The sequence below is a fragment of the Harmonia axyridis genome, chromosome 1 (assembly GCF_914767665.1).
Source record: "Harmonia axyridis chromosome 1, icHarAxyr1.1, whole genome shotgun sequence".
NCBI lineage: Eukaryota > Metazoa > Arthropoda > Insecta > Coleoptera > Coccinellidae > Harmonia > Harmonia axyridis.
In genome coordinates, this window is record NC_059501.1 from 81,350,031 (window position 1) to 81,367,573 (window position 17,543).

The 17,543-nt window shown below is 33.9% G+C and overlaps 1 protein-coding gene across 1 annotated transcript in view; it reads left to right on the top strand.

The window, feature by feature from the left end:
* Positions 1-4,036: 4,036 nt before the first annotated feature.
* Positions 4,037-17,543, top strand: part of LOC123675975 (unconventional myosin-Va) — a 41,014-nt gene continuing 27,507 nt past the window's right edge. The window contains exon 1 of the mRNA XM_045611594.1: positions 4,037-4,238. Within this exon, the coding sequence (XP_045467550.1) occupies positions 4,212-4,238 (27 nt within the window). The 5' untranslated portion in view covers positions 4,037-4,211. The remainder of the gene's footprint in view (positions 4,239-17,543) is intronic.

Sequence of the window (17,543 nt, forward strand, 5' to 3'; positions counted from 1 at the left end):
TCATGGTTTTTTTCATTTATTCTTATTGTTTTGTTTTATTTACATCAACTTTTGTAATTAAATTTCGGTAAAGACTTCAACAGAACAGCCAGGGCCGTCGCTAGGGGGTAGATAAGGTAAGCTGTCGCCTAGGGCGCCAAAATGTAGGTGCTGCATTTCAAGCTTAATCAACAAAAATCCCATATGTAGATATATTGAGTACCGAAAGAGTATTTTATGCAGTCAGAAAAAAACCGGAAGAAATACAGTCAAAGCATCGCATCCATAGGGAAACTGGCTTTCGGTAATTTTGCTCGAATTTTTTATACGTTGTAGAACTCGTGATGCTGTTTTGATTTTAGTCTTTATTACATCACCGCTCTTACTTCAACCCTTTAGATTACACAGGATGAGTCAAAAATGTGTACCGACCTTTCTGAAGGTGATAGTACATTGAATAATAAGTATAGTTTGATGAATAAACTTTTAGCCCAAAATGTATATTATCACCATTTTCTGATCCACGATCCTCCCTGTATAATTTAAATATATAGATAAATATAAAATAATCTATCTGCGGAGTTAACTATCACAGTGAACGATCAAGTTTATGGACTATACAGAACTTCAGGCATCAAGATATATGCAGTTTGATAAGAAATACATACATAATAGAAATAGACATTCAGGAGATGTTAACATCATAATTGCAATTGATATCCCACAAAATATCTGGAAATCAATTAAATCTAATGGTTGAGTTCAGAGAGGTAATGCAATGAAGACATTCGATCAACATCACCAGTCCTGCAACGTTTAAAAAATTTGAGCAAATTCACCTTAAGCCAATTTCCCTTTGATGCGCTGCGTGGTCCATTCTTATTGAACGCGTCGTCAAAACTATTGAATTTTCTATGATTCTCAGGACCGGCTTTAGGGGTGATACAGTGAAGGGGCCGTTTCAGGCGACTCCATTTGGGGGACGGCAATTCGGCCCAGTTTGCTGGCCGCCTTTTCATATTTCATGCTCAAGGTTGTTCCGCTCTGCTGCATTTGTCAACATTCCCTGCAATAAAAATCTTCATATCGCCTTCACTAATTGTATAATAATGTATAAAAAATAACACATAGCAAATGGCAGCCCCACCAATATAGACAGAATTCCCTATTACCCTCATTGAAAGAAGGATGAAATCATTATGTTCACAAAGACAAAAAACAACACTACCTTCGCAGATATTGGGACGATGTTGTTCTAGGAACAGATCACTCTATGGAGATGGCTATCTCCTTCTCCTTCTCCTTCTCAATTATGTGCACCTTATATAGGAATGGATCTCAGAATAAATTCAAGTATAAATTTATGTCTTTGTTTGTTTATTTATTTATTCATATATTTAAACATTCATTTATTTATTTATTCATTAATTTATTTTTGTATTCATTCATTTATTTCTTCATTTATTCATTCATTTATTCATTTATTGATTTATTCATTTATTTTTTTATTCATTCATTTATTTTTTCATTTATCTATTTATTTATTAATTTATTCATTTATTCATTTATGTCTTCATTCATGTATTTATTTATATAAACAGGAATACAAATAGGTGATGATCACCCAACACAGAATCCACTCTCTGAAAACTCAAAGAGAGCTAAAAAATGAACAATCAAATTTCAATAAGTTAACTTGATTGCAAACACAAAAACAAAAATTTATTGAAACAATATGAAATTAATGGAGGTTTTGTAGAAGGTCGAAAATATTTTTATTTTCGACTTCCTTTTTTTATTTTCATTTTATTTTTTATTTTTATTTTCGACTCCCTTTTTTTGGAGGGAGTTGATATAACTTATGAATTATTCTAATATTTTATCTATTTTATCATGCTTCTTCAGATTTTTTTCCATTTTAATTACTTTCTTACATTTTGAATACTATGTATGTAATATAAAAACTGTTATTTACATAATAAAGCAATGGAAACTACAATTTAATACCAATATAATAGATATTCACTAAGTAACGACCAAGTCAATCAAATATATTAAAAAAAATTTTATTTCTTCAACTCGATGAGAGCATGAGTGGCCAATATGTCCTTGTTGCAGATTAAATAAAACACATTCATCTGCTCATCGGTTTTTTATGTACATCCCCCGTATATCCTGCAGCAGTCGAAAGAATTTTTTTTGAATTATGATACCTTTCAACTGTGAGGATATACTATCCAACATACATATGCTTTAACGCCCTCTATCTCTCACTAACTGAAGCATTCCAGAAATTCTATAAGAAACCAATCAAAATCTCTGTAATTAGTGTTATCCGAATTCGAAGGGACCATTAACAAGTAACTATACTGGCGCGCTCTATTGATGAGTGGAACAACTGGATATAAGCACTGACCGAAAATTACAGTTTGCACGTTCTCCAGATCTAGTAGAGACTCTTGAATCTCAGAGATCGCCTCAATCTAATTATCATTTGAAATCCATAAAATCGGTCATGGCATTCACAATAAAACTAGCAAGGTGAAAATTGATGGAGCTGTAAACCAGTTCCAAGAAGGAATGTAAGTGCTCTCAATAGAAGATCAACATTTGAAATGTCGTCAATTTTTTTAGTTTCTTGAGAAATTATCTGTTACCAGAGACTTCGGATAAGTTTCTGAAAACCTAAGAACTCCAACCAGAGAAAACACTTTTTTTTTAATTTGACTTCATTCGTCATCATAGTCTCTTTCGAAGGTATAAATGTCAAAAGATTCGTCTTTGCCTTAGTCTTTGCTTCAACCTTAGTAAATTGTTAGTTATTTTATATTATTGTTGCGTAAATGAGTTCATATATATAATTAGAATCGCAGAATTTTTTTTTATAGTCTTTTTTTTATATAGTCTGATCTATCGCCAATTGAAAGTTGTTTAAGGTTTATATAATGGCATCACGTACAAGTGATAGCTTTTAGCCAAAGCTTCTGTGGTAACCATGTATCCATTCACCTCCTTTATCATACAACTGTATATATTGATGAACTGTAAGTGTGTTTAAGTTGGTGAATAAATATTATTATTATTATTATCATTCACAAAAACAAACCGAATGAAGCAAGGGCGCAGATATGAGGGGATAATTACGTTAGAAATAGTATTACAAGATCTGAATCATGGATATTAAAGAACTTATAAGCCAATTTGACAAAATGATAGTTCGAAAAGTTACTTTCTCAAAAATTCATTGAATAAATATTTTTAGAAAGTTATATGTTTTCACTCATCTAATTATCTAATGTAGGTACTTTATTTTTTTCTTAATTGTTTCAGTCTCTACTTGACGGAAATTATTCTCATTATGATTAAAAAGTAAAACACTTTATTTCTTTTGTTCTAGTCATTTATATTTATTATGTATTTCCATATATGCATTTTCGTCTCATGCATATTATTTACTTCTTACTGATCCTACAATGAATTTAATTTTTTGTACGGAATTGAAATTGTCGGTTTCTTGATGGATTCATTGTCAAATTGAATGAAAGAAAATAATTTCTACAAATATTTTAAAGTTAACAACAATTGTTTCGCCAACATTTTTCTTCAGGTTAAAATATTTGTGGTAATTATTTTGTTTGACTTCATTTTATCTCAAAGTTGCATAAATAACAGAAAAATTTTCTTCTACAGTTTATATTAACATTGACCAGTAGCGACGCCAAGAATAGGGGACGAAGGGCTAGGAAGGGCTAGAATTCCTTAGGGAGGGCGAAGATTTGAAGGTCCATCTAATTTACGTTAAATTCATGATGAATTGTTTTGCTCAAACAATATTTCAGGGAGGGACAGGAAAAATTTAGGGGGCGCAATCCCTGCCCCCCCTGGCCTCCCTCTAGTGGCGCCACTGCTATTGACAATAACAAACCAAAAACAACAATGAAGTTCAAACTTCAAACTGAATAAGAATCTGCAATACAAACCTATCGACCTCCCAATTTTCGACGTCGCTGGATCTAATCAATGGTTCTTGCGCAGAGTACAGTCCTGTTAAAGAGCGGCTCGCACATCCAGTCGCAATACGAACGCTTTGTGCTGCGAGTGTCCCGCCGAACAATTTGATTTTTTCAACGAAAAACGCGGACAAACCGACGAATGAACGATTTTCCGTGTTTTCCGCGGTGAAACTCGCCGGAAAAACCAGTGCCATAGTCCGGAGCCGTCCTTTGGAAATCATGTCAACTCTGGAATTGTACACCAAGGTAACTCGATAAATGCACCCCCGATTTCCATACGTAACTGACCTAGGAAAAGCGCATTGATTGCTTATAAATTTATAAATGACACACAGGTTGTGAGAAATTCGATTTATCGAGGTTTTGCCATTTGCTAGTTTTTGATTAACGAAAATAAAACATTTCGTGTAAAAAATTTGTGAAAGAAAACAAAGCAGATTTTCGCAGTATTGATAACTACAGCTGATTGATGCATTCCTCAGTTTGTCATGTCAATTTTGGATTTGTTTTAAGTCTGGAGTTTGGAATTTCATTTTGGCGAATAATGAATACAAATTGTTATCTTATCCAAAAACAAATTTGCGAATTTTGACAATGGTTTGTTATTTCTTCGTATCATATCTTATACAAATTTTTGTCCTAATTGCAGAACCTAAACCATAAATGATACTCAATGCATTTTTGTTTACTACAAAGTCCTAGTCCTAATAGTTTTCAAGTTATGAATTTCGTTTTCGGCCTTTGAAACAAACAATCTCATTTTAATTGATATTAATTTCATAATTCTGGGATGAAAGAAGAAATAATAATGAACCGTAATGTTTTTCAATGTCATACAGAAAATCTAAATAACTTTTTGCCTATCTTGTGTCTTTCATATAGATAATCTGATATGAAAACGTGGTTACAATGTGTGGAAAATATTATCCTAGTTCATTGAATACGAGTATAAACGAAAATTAAATTTGATATTTGTCAACATAGTTTGAAATTAACATTATTGTATAAAAATTAACTGTATTTTGCGTCAATTTTCGATGAATGAATATTTATGGTGAAGAATTTTGTTTTGAATATACCTACAATCAATTTTTGTCCTTACTCGTATTCTACAAGCTACTACCAGATCGTAACATTATTAACGAAATTTATCAATGAAACACAAAATATTTATTATTTATCCAAATTTATTCTCATGTCAAAAAAATGCAATCCTCAATACATTCTTAACACTCTTCAATGTGAATAATTAAAATTAATTTCTATAAACTTAAGAACGTCTATGACAATACAATGATTTTGTAATAATAACATAACCAGAATCGAAGAAATAATAAACAACAGTTTAAAAAACTATTTTATAACAAATCGAACTAAAAATTAAAAATAATTATGGAAATGAAATAATTAACGAGAAACTGAATGTTATTGTGAAACCAGCTTGAAGAGCTTGTTATCATCAGCTGTTGAAATTATTTCATCGCTACGATTTGTATGAAAATATAGTACAAGGTATCCTACGCTTTTATACAGTAAAATTTATTTTCTAGTTGATAATTTTTTCTAGAAATTAATAATTTTAAATTTTTAGTTCAGTTTATCATTAAAACGTATATTTTATTTTTTTAGTATGACTTATTTTTTCACGCGTTGTTAGTTGTACACGCCACTAATATTACGAGTAGAAAACAATTGCCTCAATGATTTTATTTGAATTTTAGGAAAATAAAAAAAACTAACTGATACATATCACGAGAGTACAGTGGTTGTCATTAAAATAAGATGAGTTTTTGCATTCGTTATCGTCGTATCGTTTTCTTCGCAAATCTGCACTTTTTTGAAAATTTATGAAGCATTGTCAGTAATTCTATATTAATTTCATTTATAATGCAAATTTTCTGAGTGCTTTTTTGTGTGATATTTTTATGAATTATATGAGATTAACTGATGAGACTGGAGCACTATAAACAAAATTAAATGACAGAAGACTGTCTAACTTCGCTTGAGTATGAACATAACAATAATACCAATAATTCCAACAATCCCTTGAGCCGGCTTTTCATTCAGCCTTTACTTTTAGAATTCTGTTCATCCCAACGGCTAGAAATGAAGAAAATAAATCCCAATATTGCATTTTCAAAAACAGCTCAATATAAAAACATGAAATGTGCTGTCCTCTAATTTTTCTGTTCTTCTAATTCTTCTTTTCTGGTGACGCGATGAACATAAAATTTTGTAATAAATCTTTGAATGAATCTTAATACAATATTTCATTTCAGTCTAATCTTTAATTTCACGGAACCCCTAGTTAGATTATTCCCATTAGTTGAATTAACCTCGGCATTCGAGATCCAAACCTATCCTGGAAATTTTCAGTTTCTAGGTCTTTCCCTTCGACAGTTATTAAATTTGAAGACGAATCCATCATCAGTGAATTGAACCTTATCTTTTGAGACCATTCCCGGCTCAAACTTCGAAAATTACACACTTTGTCGCGAAATTTTAGAAAGAAAGAAATGATAGATACTTAATAATTTTTTTTCATGATCAAAGTTATTCCGTGAGATGGGAGATAATATTAAACATTCTCGTAAAATTTTCAGCGAATTCAATATTCTTAATTTATTCACAACGCTGACTTAATTGAAGATAGTCCAAACGACAACCTTCTAATGTTTGTGTCAACTTAAATTCTGGTTTATTTGGAAAACAATTTGTCAAATGCCTCGACCTTGTGAATGAATTATCCATTCATATCGTCATAATATATTTAAATAGTTATGCACTTCTGTTGTGACATAAAATCGATATTTTAATTATTGGAAGTCTGCGTTTGAAATGCCACCTTTCTACAGCAGATTTTATGACTCACATTGCAGAAGATAACGATTTTGAAAGCGTTATTAAACTCTGGAAATATTTGCTCAAAACGTGACGTATATGGATATAATCTAATCTGAAATCACCTGAATTCTGAGGAGCCAGATATACCTATTAAATATTTTTTATTGTGTTATAGATTGATGCTGATTATTTGGAAAAAAGGAATATTGAGTATTATCTGCCCGAAACTGATATGTGTTGTTATCTTACTCTATTATTGTAATTTGTAATCATATCAACCTCAAAATGATGTACGGAGTGCTCCTAAATTGGATGTCCAATCCGAGTCTCAATAACATGGTTCTGCAAACGCTTCGTTTTCGAGATACAGGGTGTTGAATTCGAGTTTGTACAGCTGAAATATAGAAAATATATTACACTTTAAGATTAACATCTTATTATGATGAAAGAACAATGTCCATTTTGCTTGCAAAACTTTTTTGTGGTGCTCCTCTGCTAGTTCAGAACATATCAAACAACAATCTTTTTTCTCGAAACTTTGTTTTTTTTTGTAGCGTATCTGCTTTCTCTCACGAAGAAAAAAATGTTGAACACTTTTCTCGCCAGGAAAAATCAAATTTTTTGAAAGTTTTTGTAAGTTCTGACTCATTTCGATACGTTTATGGTTGCATTTTTAATTTTGGGCTCTTGTTTCCAGAACAATGAAATTTACAGAGTATAAGCTCGGATTTCAAATGCCAGATTAGATTTGTTAATGAATGGGCAAAATTTGAATAGTGGTTCCGTAATTATGGCCACCGGATGTATCTTCAATAATTTTAAGATTCATGAAAAATATCATGTTGGCCTCTTCGCCGAAACCAATCAGAATATTAATAAAAATTACTTGAAATATCATTCCAAAATCACGGAGATTGTCTGATCCAAATAAAACATTATATAAATCACATATAGACAGTTGCTTGGTCTACAAGGGCGTAATAGGCGCACAAATGAAGGAAGGTTCGAAAGTTGTTAACGACAAGTCAGAGCTTCTCTGGATTTTATCAAATTATTGAGGAAACGTGATTACAGATTATCTCCGAAATTTTACCTAATAACAGTAGGTAATAAAATAACCATTTGAATATTAGATAAAGCTATCCAAAAATTTAAAGTTCTCAAATATTTTCTCTCGAAAATTATCATGTTTACTGCCGAAAACAAACAGAATTTGATTTGACCTCGAATTCTCAACCAATCAGTATAAAACCAATGTTGCTTTTGACCATTTTAAACTCAAAACTTAGAAATTGTCGTATTTGGAAAAATTCATTGTAACCCGCTCAGTATTCAGCAAACGTTCTAGACTTAATTTATACATTTATATCAGGTGTGTGAATAAGTCTTTCCCGTTTTTTTTCAAATTTTGAGCCTTTATTGTGAAAAAAATCGTTACAAATGAATTATTGAAAGTATTGGCCATCGCTAGTTACAACTTTTCCCCATCTTTCTGGCAACATACGAATCCCGTTGCGAAAAAATTCGACCGGTTTGGCCTCTATCCAGTCATCCACCCATTTTTTGGCTTCCTCGTAGGAATGGAAGTGCTGGTCAGCCAGGCCATGCGTCATCGATCTGAAGAGATGGTAATCAGACGGAGCAATGTCTGGACTATAAGGCGGGTGGGGTAGGACTTCCCATTTGAGCGTTTCTAAGTATGTTTTCAACGGCTGTGCAACATGTGGGCGAGCATTGTCATGTTGCAAAATAACTTTGTCGTGCCTGTCGGAGTATTGTGGCCGTTTTTCTCGAAATGCGCGGCTCAAACGCATCAATTGTCGTCGATAGACCTCGCCTGTGATCCTTTCATTCGGTTTCAGAAGCTCATAGTAAACCACACCTAGCGGTCCCATCATATACAGAGCATGAGCTTGGCGCCATGATATTTGGCTTGGCCGTCGATGATGATGCATGGCCGGGTAGTCCCCATGATTTTCTTCGCTTCGGTTTATCGTAACGGATCCACTTTTCATCGCCAGTCACGATACGATGCAGAAAACCCTTTCTTTTATGTCGCTGAAGCAGCTGTTCGCAAGTGAAAAAACGCCGTTCGACGTCTCTCAGCTTCAGTTCGTACGGCACCCAATTTCCTTGCTTTTGGATCATTCCCATGGCTTTCAAACGCTTGGAAATGGTTGTTCGGTCAACTCCCAATGCTTCAGCATGTTCTTCTTGCGTTTGACACGAATCTTCATCAAGCAAAGTCGCCAATTTTTGATCTTCAAAGATTTGCGGCCGCCCGGAACGCTCCTTGTCTTCCACGTCGAAATCGCCACCTTTGAAGCGTCGAAACCATCCGCGAACACTTGAATCATCGACACAACCTTTTCCATAAGCTTCCTGAAGCAACCGATGCGCCTCGGCAGCAGATTTCTTCAAATTGAACCAATAAAGTGAAACTTCCCGCAAATGACGTCGACTCGGCTCAAATTTCGACATTTTCACGATTTCAAAAATTTATGATGCGAAAAAATTTCAACTAATGTGTTAGTGTGGAATTTTTGACAGATGAATAAGCTTTGATTATGACATATGTAACCATTAAATACTCGCACAGTATTGGTGGCGCCATCTCTTACAAAAAACGGGAAAGACTTATTCACACACCTGATACAAACGAGAGCTAATTTATAAAAGTCGTTAATGCGTGAATAAGTTCCAATACATTTGCAATAACCATGGTGGTTCGTGGTTCGTGCTATTTTATATGCAGATCAGGAATCTGACACAATTTCAAGTTGAACAGGAAATTTGATTCCATCCAAGTTATATTTGAAAATCGATATTTGAGTAGGTATATTGGTTCTTTGTTTTACAACCCGCAATATTGCGAAGGTAAAATCAATCACTGTGTTTTGTAAAATCAATCGATATACCTATATTAGAAAGTAGAACTCGGTAATTCGTGTATTTATCCATATAATTGGAAGTTGGTCGTTAGACTGCGTTCCTCAATGTTTAAATGGTCGAATTACCAGTTTCTCGTATGGTACAAATGCAGAAATTATACACAACGGTTTATATTATGTATGTGAATCAATTTTCGAAATTCCGATATAAAACTTCATTTCAATGTTCATCAGTTGAGTACTCAACTTTAAAAAAATATATTAAGCATTATTAAAAAGTATCCTACCAACTCCTACCGTTTTGGAAACATCAAATTTGGAATAATCTATTTATTGATGTGGAATTTTTTTCTCTCATTCGGTGACAAATTCATAAAGAGTTTTTTTTTAGAGCTATATAACTTTAAATTGCAATAAAACAACGATGGATTATTCGATTGACATGAATTTTATTTATCCGCAAGATAATCTTGTGGCATTACATTTTAAATATGATTTCTGGCATATGGCCGCCACGGCTGGCTCGGATGTAGTCCAATCTGGACGTCCAATTTTCGATGACTTTTTCCAACATTTGTGGCCGTATATCGGAAATAACACGGCGAATGTTGTCTTCCAAATGGTCAAGGGTTTGTGGCTTATTCGCACAGACCAATGACCTTACATAGCCCCACAGAAAGTAGTCTAGTGGTGTTAAATCACAAGATCTTGGAGGCCAATTCACAGGTCCAAAACGTGGAATAAGGTGGTCACCAAACGTGTCTTTCAATAAATCGATTGTGGCACGAGCTGTGTGACATGTTGCGCCGTCTTGTTGGAACCACAGCTCCTGGACATCAAGGTTGTTCAATTCAGGAATGAAAAAGTTAGTAATCATGGCTCTATACCGATCACCATTGACTGTAACGTTCTGGCCATCAACGTTTTTGAAGAAGTACGGACCAATGACTCCACCAGCCCATAAAGAGCACCAAACAGTCAGTTGTTCTGGATGTAACGGTGTTTCGACATACACTTGAGGATTAGCTTCACTCCAAATGCGGCAGTTTTGTTTGTTGACGTAGACATGCAACCAGAAGTGCGCTTCATCGCTAAACAAAATAAAATGGACGTAGTGCGCGATACGTATTCCGCACAGAACCATTATTTTCGAAATGAAATTGCACTATTTGCAAGCATTGTTCAGGCGTGAGTCTATTTTTGATGAATTGCCAAACCAAACTAAGAATAAATCACTTGCTAGCTGTTAAATCGGTCGCCATCTTGAACAGTAATGCCAACTTATATATAAAGTTATATACCTCGAAAAAAAACACCCGTTACAAAAAGACGACCTGTGGAACGAGCGCTCAAAAACCATACATAATTTTCCACACAAACCCTGCGGGAACTTGAGACAATTCATGTATTGAAGGAAATGAGTGTGAAATTTGTAGGAACTTATATTAATTTTTTTCGTATTGAAAATTTCGTATGGACTGGAGGTTATAATTGACAAATTCCTCACAAAGTTCGTTAACCCAAGGTTGGGCTCGCCAATATGGACCTAAATCAGGTATGAGATTGGACGTAAAACCGCGACAACAGTGTTCTTGAGTTGGTTTGCCGCAAGGCACTAAGACGATTCTAAGAATGGAGAGCTCTTACTGCCTTAGAATTGATGGTCTTCGAAGTGATAAATCAATCTACATTTCTTCATTGAGGAAATTCATGACTAGCAAGTTATGGAACTGTTTTATTCCTATGGAAATAAATGAATTATGAATGAAAGAAATGAAGTGAAATAGCTTTTGGGCTCTTCCTCATCTTCATTCACTTATAAATCAATTTGGTTTTTGAGATATTTTTTAGGAATGCCTAATAATAATAATAATAATAATAATAATGTTTATTTATTCCATAAAATTACACATAAAGAAGTAAAGATGGAACAAGTCAAAATACAAAAAACGTAACTATCTAATCAACTAAATTTTACAAAACTGTTTGAATTCATCAATATTGTAAGGCTCACAACTTAAAATTAAGACATATAAAGCTTTCCTGAATTTTATGTGACAAGAGATATTTCTTATTTGTGAGGGCAATATGTTGAATAAGTTTATTGCCATACATTCAACACTTTTTTCCCTTAGCGTGGTCTTATGAACTGGTACATAGAAAGGGAACATTCTTCTTGTATTATTTAAATTTTTAAACGATTCAAAATAATGATTTTGTTTACTGAAAAAAATCAACAATCTATAAATGTACAAACCAGAGATGGTAAGTATATTATTGCTTCTGAAAAAACCCCTACAAGACTGTCTATAGCCTAAATTTAATAAAGTTCTCAATGCCCGTTTTTGAATCACAAACAAATCACAAACATGAGAAGCATTACCCCAAAAGATTATCCCATATGATAGAATTGACTGGAAATTAGAAAAGTATACAAGTTTCAACAAATCAAAATCAACCTGATTTCTCAACATAAAAAGCATGTAACATACAGAATTTAGTCTTCCTCTAAGTTGTTCAATGTGAGGTCCCCACTTCAAGTGTTTATCTATTACAATTCCCAAAAAAACAATACTATCCTTGACCATGAGATTATAACCTGAAATATTTATAGACAATGGATGGTGCAGCTTAGATCTTTCACTATAAAAGAACATACATTGTGTCTTGTCAATGTTCAAGATGAGATTGTGGTTACGAAACCAGTCTCCCACCGACTTCAGTACATTATTGGAGTCTTCAATAGCTGTTGAAATATTAGAGGATTTTAGCCTATAGTTGGTATCATCTGCAAACATCCCCATTGAGTGCCTTGCTGAAACTTTTGCCTTTGGTAGCCGATTGATGTAAACAATAAACAGGATCGGACCAGGAATACTTCCCTGCGGTACGCCCATAGTAACCTCTCTCTCCTCCGACGTCAATACTTCACCATCCACCTCCATAGCAACCATTTGCTTCCTGGATGACAAGTAGCTCTCCATTAGTTTTAATTGATTATCTCTTATTCCACAATCTTCAAGAATTTCCAGCAATCTTCCGTGCTCCACACAATCAAATGCCTTGGAGAGATCTAAAAATAATCCCATAGGTACCTCACCTTGCTCCATGGTAACTAAAACTTCATTAATTAATTCATATATGGCAGTTTCAATATTTCTGTTCTTCACGAAACCATGCTGATGAATCGAAATGACATTAAATTTGTGGAAAAAATTCAGCAATCTGTTGGACAAAATTTTTTCGAAGATTTTAGAGAACGAAGACAAAATGCTAATAGGTCTATAGCTGTTTGGATGCTCAACAGGACCTTTCTTATATAAGGGTTTCACAATGGCAATTTTCAGCAGGTCAGGAAAAATGCCCTCTCTGAAAGAACGGTTGATAATAAAACATAGAGGGGAAAGAATAACTTCTACTGACAGTTTGAGAACTTTCATTGGTATCTCATCATAACCACATGACTGTTTACTTTTCAAAGATTTTACGGTTTTCAGAACTTCCTCGTGTGAAATGTCAAACATGTAAAAAGAATTACCAAGCCTATCCCGCTCCTCACTGGGAGATTTACTCAAGCCTTCGGTGAGTATAGATGGATAATCAATGAAAAAATTATTGAAATCATCTGGCATCAAAGAAGAATTGTCATGACTACCAGATACTGCCGAAGACATCTTGCCTGTTGTGAGACTATTTATGACCCCCCAGGAAGCCTTTGACTTATTATCCGAGTTCCTTATGAAGCTGTTGAAGTAATCTTTCTTAGTTCTGGATAATAGAAGATCATATTGTTTCTTGGTGGATTTATATGTGGCATTGAATTCAGGTCTAGAAAAAGAAATTAGAGCAAATCCAGCTGTTTCTTAATATTAATCAATTCAGGTGTTAGTTTGAAGTTTCTCCTTGCTGATGATACATTGATATTGACTTTAGGAAAACACTGTTCGAAAGTCTGAGAAAATCTTTCATGAAATATATTCCAAAGTTGACCGGGATCTACCTGATTAGTGAAAATGTCATCCCATTTCAACAAAGACAATTCTTCCAGGAAAAGCTTGGTAACTGGTGTTTTTTTTCGAGGTATATAACTTTAAGTTGGCATTTCTGTCCAAGATGACGACCGATTTAACAGCTGTCAAGTGATTTATTCTCAGTTTGGTTTGGCAATTCATCATGAATAGACTCACGCCTGAACAACGCTTGCAAATAGTGCAATTTTATTTCGAAAATAATGGTTCTGTGCGGAATACGTATCGCGCACTACGTCCATTTTATCGTCGACAACTTCTGAAGCGCACTTCTGGTTGAATGGCTACGTCAACAAACAAAACTGTCGCATTTGGAGTGAAGCTAATCCTCAAGTGTATGTCGAAACACCGTTATATCCAGAAAAACTGACTCTTTGGTGCGCTTTATGGGATGGTGGAATCATTGGTCCGTACTTCTTCAAAAACGATGATGGCCAGAACGTTACAGTCAATGGTGATCGGTATAGAGCCATGATTACTAACTTTTTCATTCCTGAATTGAACAACCATGATGTCCAGGAGCTGTGGACGGCGCAACATGTCACACACTCACACAGCTCGTGCCACAATCGATTTATTGAAAGACACGTTTGGTGACCGCCTAATTTCACGTTTTGGGCCTGTGAATTGGCCTCCAAGATCTTGTGATTTAACACCGCTAGACTACTTTTTGTGGGGCTATGTAAAGTCATTGGTTTATGCGGATAAGCCATAAACCCTTGACCATTTGGAAGACAACATTCGCCGTGTAATTGCCGATATACGGCCACAAATGTTGGAAAAAGTCATCGAAAATTGGATGTCCAGATTGGACTACATCCGAGCCAGCCGTGGCAGAAATCATATTTAAAATGTAATGCCACAAGATTATCTTGCGGATAAATAAAATTCATGTCAATCGAATAATCCATCGTTGTTTTATTGCAATTTAAAGTTCTATAGCTCTGAAAAAAAACCTTTACTTCAAGGGTTCAAAAATTACGCATAGGTCTATTGCAATTTTTTCGCAGCATCTAAGCATAAAACACATTCGAAATGTCAATAACAGTAACCCAATAAAACACTCGCTTGAATAAAAATATTTTCAGACAATAAACAATTAAATTCCATCACCGCCCACCTCATGAAACTAGTCCAATAAAAAAGCATAAATCAAAACAAACGTTTTCATTAATTTTTCATCGCCAACTTGAGCTTTTCGTCGATCTCGTACCTAGGCTGGTATTCAGACGAAAGTGGAACGCAACGTAGTACACGTTTTTGTCCAACCTTCTCCTTCTAAAGGTTCAAACTTCGCCTTTCAATATTTACAACCAGTTTCATCCGAGTGGAGGCATTCACTTTCAGATTTTGGTAGAATGGGTGTGTAGGAGATATTCATCACATTGTCTGAGCTCCATTAAAGGTCGCTATTCTCATTTTGAAATCTTTAGAAATTCACGTAGTTGCAAATATTTTATGTTTGTCTAGTCGACCCACCTGAAGCCGGAAATTCGTTTCGGTGGCACAATTGTTTTCAAAAATATACTGGCTGTTCCTCAAAGACGTCTGATAATCTTTGAAGGGAAGATTTTTCGACCCATTCCAGAAAAAAAAACCTAATTTGAACGAGTATTGTGAATTCCTAGCTTTTCAGATGGTAATGTTGCCACAAAAACAATTACATACCAACTTAAGAATTCAACATTGCTACATTTGTGGAAAAACTGCCTGTCAAACTCATAGAAAATGCAGCACCTATTACTCTTCCTGAAAAAAATATAAATTCCTGAAAAAAATACAAATCTTATTCAGAAGTTTGCTATAAACATTATTGAAGATTTTCACAATAATTCACAACACAAATAACCGAAGGCTTACTGACAGATTCTTTAAATTCCCTCTCAAAATGTCCAGTGATTTTTATTGAGTTCATATATGTATATTTTTAATTCGCATGAATGTGTCTCAAAAAAATTGCAATCGAAAAAGTTAAATTCAAGGATGTCGCTACATGCAGTTATGAGCCACGCAAAACCAGTGACGTCACTTGGAGGTATAAACAATCAAATGCCAAATACGAAAGCATTTGTTTTCATTATAGGTTCAACCAGTCTCTTTTCCAGTGATCTTTTTTGATAAAAATGAATCTGTTCAGACTATCAAAGTAACCAGCATATTTTATTGTTGAAAATTTCTAAATTCACAACAGAGTAACTTGAGGATTATGAAATCCACTAATCTAAACGATTTTATAATATATACCTGATGCAGATAATACCATCTCATAAACCATATGCCCAAAAATTACAGATTATAGAAAACAATGGTTTAAATATTTCCACAAAAGATAATTCATGAAACGTGTTTCAATTTAGTCGATATATAACATAATTACAGCCTACAATCGAAAACAAAGACGATAATAGGAACCTATAGATATATCATATATAAATTATGTAGAACAGATAACCCAAAAAGTTTTTGAAAGAATAATAAACATCACGACAATTTTCAAAGAACTAGGAAATCTAATAGGAGAATAAATATACATTAGATAAAAATAAAATACAATGAGTACCCAAATACACAAACTGATAGCATTTTTTTAACCATTCTCAACAATGTTCAGATTGATCCCACATTTAAAAAAAATAATAATTACCGACTTGGCGTTGGGAGCATTTTAGCACTCGACATGCGCCTATTGCGCCCTTGCGTTGCAGACGATACTTCTGAAATTCGGCATCAATATTCAAGGGACAATTTTACATATACAAAACAATTTTAACCTACTGAGATCTGTTGTTACGGAAATGATGGTCCTTTTTTTCGATATTCTGCTTTTTGGCTAACGAACCCAAAGTTGAGCTTTTCTCAATTTTTATATTCTTCTTTAAATTTTTTTGGTTCTGATGTAGCTATCAACACGTAATTTTGCAAGAAAACTGTAATTGATATTCTATACATATATTACACACAATCAGTTCTGCAGTTTTGATTTCAACAGGAAAACAAAATTTCAAACGGCCAAATTTAAGAAACCCGTATAGCCAAATTTTGTTCATTAACGAACGTTGGTATTTGAGATCCAAAGCTATCCTGAAAATTTCGTGGTTTTAAGTCTTTCTGGTCGTGAGTTCCTATGTTTACGACCGGAAGGAAAAAAATCATCAAATTTGACAGAGTATTCTTCATAAATGACTAGAACCATATCGTTTGAGACCACTCTCGGCTCAAAATTGGTAAATTACAGACATTGTGACGAAAAATGTATTGACACTATAATTTTTATATAAAAAACACATCACCACGTAAATATCGACTTACCTATACCGATATTCATTTCGTAATTCAATATTTCAGATCTGACTTCAATTCAATGACATTTATTTGTTAGCTCAGAAATTGAACCGCTTTTTGTGTTTACATAATTTTTTATCGCCTAAGAGGCAGTTTCAATCAAGTAAATAGGAAAAAGTCACACGAATCTAGATCTGCCGAATACGGTACTTGTGAAACGACATTCACTTGATTTTTAATGAAATATACCGACTGAATTATGATGACAGCATGCAATGTGACATTATGCTTATACAAAAAGCAATAAATCTGGTCTTGTTTTACAAATTGAGTCACGTAAACGGCGCAAAAGGTTTGAATAATATACTTTGTTGATTATATGACCAGTTTTAAGAAAAGATTTATATAGATATTGTAGAAGAAAACATTATATGTACAGGATGAGTCAATAGTGGTCGATGGGTCGATAAGTCTTGGAAATTTTGGTCTAGGAGAATGATTCAAAT